Consider the following 9,628-nt stretch of genomic DNA (forward strand, 5'->3'; position numbering starts at 1 on the left):
ATTATCTGTAGACAAACAATGGTGCATGCCTATCTATTCAAAGTCCGTATCATTGTTATAACTGATTTGTTGACACATTTATTGATTAATAAGTATTTTTGCAAAACAATGATCCGATTTGGGTACTGATCCGATTTGGGTACTGCCTCCTTATAATATGTAAACTATTTCATTATTATGACTTCAAAGCTAAACCAGTGGCTCCGTCACAACGACGCACGAGGATTTTATTTTAAATAGAAAGTGTACAGTGTATATATATAGCATCTGGTTATTACTTACGATCCTTTAGTTTGACTAAATATTAGTTGTACTTATACTTGCACGTGGCTAATGTATCATGTATTGTGTTTATAGTTAGAATGAAGGAAATGCATCACAATTAATGTTTTGTACTATTGATAATTCTAGCAAATAAACATTTGCCTATTAAATAGCTAATTTGATTTGCGAAAGATTACAAATAAATAGCACTTAGGTAGTGACCCGTAGAACGAACCAACAGTCCGTTAGAAGTACGGAAATAAGCAAAATATTTAGGGGGGGTGACATGAACATAGCTAAGCAATGAATGCCGAAAGAAGAAATATGTAAATACAAATAAAATAACCACTAAAGGGATTGTATATATAACAGTACACCAGTAGACTTGAAATCATCAAAAACATCAAATGATGGGGATAAAGCCTCATTTTATAGTTGACGATCTGCAATCCGGGCAGTCCGGGTAAAAACTGCAATCAAATGAGTTTATCCACGCTTTACCATACCCCTATCAACATGGCCGCCTCCAGTGATCACACGTTGTGAAGGAGATTTACATAATCCGTCACTGCGAGAGGTTTATATATATGTATGTAGCTTTCAGTTCACAGACAAGAAAGATCGATATGCTTATTATAAGAAACAGAACGTGTCAGTTGTTTGCATGACTTTGTGATTCGCAGCGAAACACATACGTTTAGGGATACCTGATCTACGACCCGGATTCTTTTTGACCTCATCTGCTATGTACTAGGCCTAGTGCACGTGGTCAGGTAGGCCCGTAAGTGGACTTTTATTTTCATCCCAAAACGTACCGGGGTTATATTTTCCCCGAGAGTCCTATGGATCTAAGTTTCGCCCTAAATTCCGTTCACATCACGGGTCGTTTCGCCTTAAATCCAGTTAGGCCTATAACGTTTTAATATAAGATATCAGTTTAACCACAGGAGCCTGAAGTTCTGTCAAAAATTTATAATAACATTAATACAAAAAAAAATACCTATAATATGCTTAAAAAATTAACCATATTATAGGTATTTTTTTGGTATTACTGTTATTATGATTTTTTGACAGAACTTCAGCAGGTCCAGTACACTTTGCCGATTGAGCTATACAGCTGTAAAGACCTATAATAGCGCTAGCTCTATTGACCTATCTGAAATAGGTCTTTTGAGCCATTTTCAAGTGATTTTCTTTTTTAAAGAAAATGAAACAAAGTCGCTTTTAAAAGAATATTGTATCATTAGGTTGATAACAAAAGACATTAAGTATAAGTATCTTTTTAAAAAATAATGATGTAAAAAAAAACCGGAAATTTTACTTTTATGAAAAATGATAATAAACATCTAACTGTATGTTCTTTGTAGTCAACATTACCATGAACCTTATTGTTTTATGCGACTTTGCTTTAATTTAATGAAATTTGAAATCTGAGAAAATATAGCTCAATACAGCTATAATTTATAGGTGTATATGGCTATATAGGTCTTTATAGCTATATAGCTCAATCGGCAGAGTGTACTGGACCTGTTCAGGTTCCTGTGGTTTAACAGGTTGGGTACATAACGTTATTATTTTGGATAATGATCCTGAATTTGGGTAACAGTAATTTATAATTGAAATGGTGAATAACTTGAAATGTAATTAAATAAGGTTCTTTTAAAATTGACAATCAAAGAGAAAGTTAGTCTTTCAACAAAATCCAATATAAATACTACAGTGCAGTACATACAGTTGGGAGCAAACTTAACTTGGTATCTTAATTGCTTGTACAGTCACACTAATTATCTATGGCTACCTAGCTACTATCTTCAAATAAATCTCTGACACTGACCATGCTAATAAAATGCATAGCAAATTATAAGTACACTTTGAACAACGAAACGGCTAATAAATGCATTACAGTGACTGTGAAAAACCAATAAAATGTATTGGGGTCGACATGAAAAAATAGGGCCAGTCATGATCAAGAAACGGAAAGCATAGCTATATTTTTATTTGGCCTAAGATGACTAGACACCAACAAAAACTTTAGATGAGACTGTAGTAGCCAAACACCACGTACTAAACATGCAAAAACAATGTTATGCCGTTAAGATACGTCTATGGCAAAATGACCTAGCACAAAAACGACCCGGGGCGAACAGGTTTTGATACGATAAAACGACCTGACCCTAGTCAAAAATGGGGTATTAAAGAGTACCCAGTGTTTGAGCACTTAATGCTGAAATTGCTGAATAAAGTAATTATAGCAAAATCAATCAGCAATTGTATCAATGACTGCACTAGGATTCACATTGGGGACCTCTGCTTCTTTTTGAATGACGTTTTTTTGCTGTTGTGTCTAATCCATCTTCTTACTTTTTATAATTGTTTTATACTTATAGGTTGTGCTTGTACAACATACATTTATGTCCTTCTTTATATACAGCTGTGTTTTCATTACAAGGTTTTCAGCATGGCAACCAAGATTTTAGAATGGATGAAATCCAATAGACTGATTTTGACAGTGTTGGGAAATGCTGGCACCCTGTATGGACTGACAGTCATCCCAAGTACATTTGGTCTAATCATGTACAAGCGGTACTATCAGTCCAGAATAAAGGAATCAGCACATGCAGCATCCACTGTATGCAACCCAGACTCCACACTGAGGAAACTTATTAGTCAGGTAAGAGTTGTCTGCCCATTGACAGACTGCTTGGTTAATGTTTAATTTCGGAGTTAGTCCAAGTTATTTGCTTATATCCATGAAATAGACTCATACACACTCCCATATTTTGTGATCAGGCCAAATCTCTTGTTCCTGAGATGAATATTATTTTTTTTTCACATTCTTTCGATGATATACAACATACAGGCCTTTTTATGGCCAATTATGGGCCAGTTCCCCTTAACAATTTCAGCATTATTTCCCCCTATTTCAGCATTATTTTCCCCGTTTCATTTAAAAATTCCCTAACTTGTAACTGAAATACAAATGTACTACCACATGAACACAGCCTGATTCAAGTTCCAACATTTGAAGGGAAATGGTTTCATGAATGCAGGGCCGAACAGTTCCCCAAATGGAAAACTTCATAGAAATTGTAAAAGAAATACAAGTAGCAATTAATACAACAAGTGCTGAACTACTGCAAAGCAAAAAAGTTTCACTTCTGATATTTTTTACGCAGTTTTTGAAAATAAGGGGTGTAAATTGCATGGTTTCTAAGCAGTGCTTAGGTAAGTGTACGTTGTCAAAAATAAAAACTGGACAAATTTGTATTACAAGGGTTGAAATTACTAGTGCAAAAGAATTAACAGTTAAGATGATTTATTCTACATACAAGTATAATTCCTGATATCACACAAGATATGAAGTTTTGGAATAATTTGCACAAAACTTGTAACAGAGGTCATTATTATATTTTCAACGCCTCTATTAGGAGTTGAACCCAGGACCTCTGTAGGGATCAAATTAAATATTAATACAAAATATTGTTTTACAGAAAAAGCATTACACTTCATCTGAAGTTGCAAATAGAAAAGAACTCATTTAATACTTGGATAGTCATGTATATTATCGTAATTTTTTGTATATTGCCTGCACACCTGAAAATATCATGGTTAGATCTATGTCAGCTATCACAAAGTTTCTACAGGGAACATAACAAAATATATAGCAATTTATATCTTGTGTACAAGTTTGTAGCTAAAAATGCAGCTTTAAACCAAGTTACTCCAGAAAGGATAATACAACTCAGATAGGAAGGATATGAAGTTATGAACATTTATTATAGGGATCAGATAAACAAGAGCTTAAAACATGAAATGTATCCTCTATGAAGTATGGTATATAAGAACCAACATGATTCTTAAAATGAATATTAAAAACATAGATCAAGAATACCAACTAACTATTGTACATTCAACATGTGTAACAAAATAATCATGACATAATAACACAAATGTTACAAAATAATTTTGGCCCTTGGGAATTATTTCTCAGCTGCTTCTGTATGGACTTGTAGAGTAGAGTAGGTCTGTCCATGTTAGTAAAAAGACTTATAGAATTATGAAACAGACCTTCCACGATCGACCGACTAGAACAGGGATGTTCTACGAAATAAGGGGATGGCACCACTGCCTAGAACAGGGATGTTCTATATCTAACAAGGTTGAGTGGTGCCATCTATAACCAGTGTGGTTACCATAGAGGTCGATTGATAGTAGAGTATAATGTACTGATACACTAATTTAAAACTTGAATTCTATTACATGTTTTAGAATGAATATTATGACCTTGGCAAACCCAAGGATTTTTCCCCTTTTAATAAAAGGGGTTAAAAAATTTGAAGTGTGAGTCCAAAAGAAAATTTTGGTGCGAAAAGTTCAGAGAGTGAAGCAGCTGAATTTGATCCCCAAGGTACATAATAAAAGATGGATATATATACAATTAGTAGATGTGTAATTGTATATATAGGTTGTTTGGTTAAGAGGTGGCGATAGCGACCACAGGAGTATAATATACGTCGGTATATAACACAAAAGTCAGTAGATGTTGAGAATGTATCGAGTGACACATATAGTATATATACTAGATAGCTAGTTCAATACTTCATACAGCAGTGTACCTGGACAGCAGTAGCCTGAACACCAGTGTATTAGTTACAATATTTAAGCGTACATTGTAGTATAGATATACATATAACTATATACATTCATGATACTCTTAAACAGGCTCTCGCCTATCACGTACATATACAGTATATAACATATTCTCGATTCAGCGCACACATGTCATATTGCATGTACTTAGAGTCTATATAGAGCGTACGTTTATATATACTATTAAGAGAATGTCTTGAAGGAGGCCTGTGGCAAATACCAGATTAACTTATCTAGCAAGATTGCAAGCAGTCACTAGGATGCTGGATCGTGGATCAGTAGCTGTCTCTGTGCTTTCGCGATACTTAAACTTTGAGTTCTGATATATCGACAGTAACAGTCGGAGCTCCACCTCCCTAATGTCTTTATAAGGTGGTCTTCCACACCTGCTGCACCTGCACTAGTGGCAGCACCTATCCGGAAAGAATGTCCATTGTACTTGAGTGGGTCGTATCCACAAATGGCTAACACTTGTCTACAATACTGAATAAACTGTGCTCTGTCCAAAGCAATATTACTGTCTGTGATGAACAGTGGTTGTGATGGTAGAACAGATCTGGATTTCCCCTGTCGTAGTGCAAGATATTCCTTCAAGATCTTCACCGGGCACAAGTCTTGCGGCATTCTGTGGAGTTGAATTGTAATGCCTTTGCGGAAAGGGTCTGTTTTTGATTCTTTCAGGGTTAACGTACACATGTTGTCGTAAGTTGTGATATCCCCTACGCACAGGTGTCTGGATGGGTCAAACGCAGCACTAGTTTTTACAGTAAATTCTCCACAACGCAGGAAGCCAAAGTAGGCTATAGTACACGCACATTCTAACATGACATCAGTGAATGGAGAGAACACACCGCGCCTCAAAAAGGCACACATCTTGTGGAGAATATTTCCTGTAATAGGTAGGCGAGTAGTAGTGTTTGATCCTTGATTTCGTTTGATGGACTTGAGGATNCCCCTTTTAATAAAAGGGGTTAAAAAATTTGAAGTGTGAGTCCAAAAGAAAATTTTGGTTCGAAAAGTTCAGAGAGTGAAGCAGCTGAATTTGATCCCAGCTTTCTGGCTTAGCACGTCACTACAGGGAACATAACAATATATAAAGCAACAGTCACTCTACGTCATTACAGGGAGCATAACAAAATATATAGCACAAGTCCCTCTACGTCACTACAGGGAACATAACAATAAATATAGCAACAGTCACTCTACGTTATATAGCAACAGTCACTCTACGTCACCACAGGGAACATAACAAAATATATAGAAACAGTCACTCTACGTCACTACAGGGAATATAACAAAATATATAGCAACAGTCACGCTACGTCACTACAGGGAACATAACAAAAAATATAGCAACAGTCACTCTACGTCACTTCAGGGAACATAACAAAATATATAGCAACAGTTGCTCTACGTCCCAGCTTCCTGGCTTAGCACGTCACTACAGGGAACATAACAAAATATATATATATAGCAACAGTCACTCTACGTCGCAACAGGGAACATAACAAAATATATAGCAACTGTCACCCTACGTCACTACAGGGAACATAACAATAAATATAGCAACAGTCACTCTACGTCACCACAGGGAACATAACAAAATATATAGAAACAGTCACTCTACGTCACTACAGGGACCATAACAAAATATATAGCAAAAGTCGCTCTACGTCACTACAGGGAACATAACAATATATAAAGCAACAGTCACTCTACGTCATTACAGGGAGCATAACAAAATATATAGCGAAAGTCACTCTACGTCACTACAGGGAACAAAACAAAATATAGCAACAGTCATTCTACATCACTACAGGGAACATAACAAAATATAACAACAGTCATTCTACGTCACTACAGTGAACATAACAAAATATATAGCAACAGTCTCTCTACGTCACTACAGGGAGCATAACAAAATATATAGTAAAAGTCACTCTACGTCACTACAGGGAGCACAACAAAATATATAGCAAAAGTCACTCCACGTCACTACAGGGAACATAACAAAAAATATAGCAACAGTCACTCTACGTTATATAGCAACAGTCACTCTACGTCTCTACAGGGATCATAACAAAATATATAGCAAAAGTCGCTCTACGTCACTACAGGGAACATAACAATAAATATAGCAACAGTCACTCTACGTCACTCCAGGGAGCCTAACAAAATATATAGCAAAAGTCACTCCACGTCACTACAGGGAACATAACAATATATAAAGCAACAGTCACTCTACGTCATTACAGGGAGCATAACAAAATATATAGTAAAAGTCACTCTACGTCACTACAGGGAACAAAACAAAATATAGCAACAGTCATTCTACGGCACTACAGGGAACATAACAAGAAATATAGCAACAGTCACTCTACGTCACTCCAGGGAACACAACAAAATATATAGCAACAGTCACTCTCCGTCACTACAGGGAACATAACAAAATTTATAGCAACAGTCACTCTACGTCACCACAGGGAACATAACAAAATATATAGAAACAGTCACTCTACGTCACTACAGGGATCATAACAAAATATATAGCAAAAGTCGCTCTACGTCACTACAGGGAACATAATAAAATATATAGCAACAGTCACTCTATGTCACTACAGGGAACATAACAAAATTTATAGCAACAGTCACTCTACGTCACCACAGGGAACATAACAAAATATATAGCAGCAGTCACTCTACGTCACTACAGGGACCATAACAAAATATATAGCAAAAGTCACCCTACGTCACTACAGGGAACATAACAAAAAATATAGCAACAGTCACTCTACGTCACTACAGCGAACATAACAAAATATAGCAACAGTCATTCGACGTCACTACAGGGAACATAACAATAAGTATAGCAACAGTCACTCTACGTCACCACAGGGAACATAACAAAATATATAGCAACTGTCACCCTACGTCACTACAGGGAACATAACAAAATATAACAACAGTCATTCTACGTCACTACAGTGAACATAACAATAAATATAGCAACAGTCACTCTACGTCACCACAGGGAACATAACAAAATATATAGAAACAGTCACTCTACGTCACTACAGGGAGCACAACAAAATATATAGCAAAAGTCACTCTATGTCACTACAGGGAACATAACAAAATTTATAGCAACAGTCACTCTACGTCACTCCAGGGAACACAACAAAATATATAGCAACAGTCACTCTAAGTCACTACAGGGAACATAACAAAATAGATAGCAACAGTCACTCTACGTCACTCCAGGGAACACAACAAAATATATAGCAACAGTCACTCCACGTCACTACAGGGAACATAACAATATATAAAGCAACAGTCACTCTACGTCACTACTGAGTCCAAAAGAAAATTTTGGTTCGAGAAGTTCAGAGAGTGAAGCAGCTGAATTTGATCCCAGCTTTCTGGCTTAGCAAGTCACTACAGGGAACATAACAAAATTTATAGCAACAGTCACTCTACGTCACTACAGGGATCATAACAAAATATATAGCAAAAGTCCCTCTACGTCACTACAGGGAACATAATAAAATATATAGCAACAGTCACTCTACGCCACTACAGGGAACATAACAAAATATAACAACAGTCATTCTACGTCACTACAGGGAACATAACAAAAAATATAGCAACAGTCACTCTACGTTATATAGCAACAGTCACTCTACGTCGCAACAGGGAACATAACAAAATATATAGCAGCAGTCACTCTACGTCACTACAGGGACCATAACAAAATATATAGCAAAAGTCACTCCACGTCACTACAGGGAACATAACAAAATTTATAGCAACAGTCACTCTACGTCACCACAGGGAACATAACAAAATATATAGCAGCAGTCACTCTACGTCACTACAGGGACCATAACAAAATATATAGCAAAAGTCGCTCTACGTCACTACAGGGAACATAACAAAAAATATAGCAACAGTCACTCTACGTCACCACAGGGAACATAACAAAATATATAGCAGCAGTCACTCTACGTCACTACAGGGAGTCCAAAAGAAAATTTTGGTTCGAAAAGGTCAGAGAGTGAAGCAGCTGAATTTGATGCCAGCTTTCTGGCTTAGCACGTCACTACAGGGAACATAACAAAATTTATAGCAACAGTCACTCTACGTCACTCCAGGGAGCCTAACAAAATATATAGCAAAAGTCACCCTACGTCACTACAGGGAACATAACAATATATAAAGCAACAGTCACTCTACGTCACTCCAGGGAACACAACAAAATATATAGCAACAGTCACTCTGCGACACTACAGGGAACATAACAAAATATGGTTCGAAAAGTTCAGAGAGTGAAGCAGCTGAATTTGATCCCAGATTTCTGGCTTAGCACGTCACTACAGGGAACATAACAAAATAGATAGCAACAGTCACTCTACGTCACTTCAGGGAACATAACAAAATATATAGCAGCAGTCACTCTACGTCACTACAGGGAACATAACAATAAGTATAGCAACAGTCACTCTACGTCACTACAGGGAACATAACAAAATATAGCAACAGTCATTCTACGTCACTACAGGGAACATAACAATAAATATAGCAACAGTCACTCTACGTCACTACAGGGAATATAACAAAATATATAGCAACAGTCACTCTACGTCACTACAGGGAACATAACAAAATATATAGCAACAGTCACTCTACTTCACTACAGGGAACATAACAAAATATA

At 36.5% G+C, this 9,628-nt stretch overlaps 1 protein-coding gene across 4 annotated transcripts in view; it reads left to right on the forward strand.

Moving 5' to 3' along the window:
• The window catches only part of LOC110441848 (transmembrane protein 177-like), a 52,480-nt gene that overhangs the window by 36,602 nt on the left and 6,250 nt on the right, over positions 1–9,628 (forward strand). For 2 of the 4 annotated variants that reach the window (XM_021485122.1, XM_021485119.1), the window contains exon 2: positions 2,714–2,935. In XM_021485122.1, coding sequence (XP_021340797.1) covers positions 2,723–2,935 — 213 coding nt within the window. In that variant the 5' untranslated portion in view covers positions 2,714–2,722. Of the gene's footprint in view, positions 1–765; positions 1,046–2,713; positions 2,936–9,628 lie in introns of those variants that run through there. The other 2 variants (XM_021485121.1, XM_021485120.1) reach the window with 2 other exon arrangements.

The sequence above is a fragment of the Mizuhopecten yessoensis genome, unplaced genomic scaffold, assembly GCF_002113885.1.
Source record: "Mizuhopecten yessoensis strain PY_sf001 unplaced genomic scaffold, ASM211388v2 scaffold716149, whole genome shotgun sequence".
NCBI lineage: Eukaryota > Metazoa > Mollusca > Bivalvia > Pectinida > Pectinidae > Mizuhopecten > Mizuhopecten yessoensis.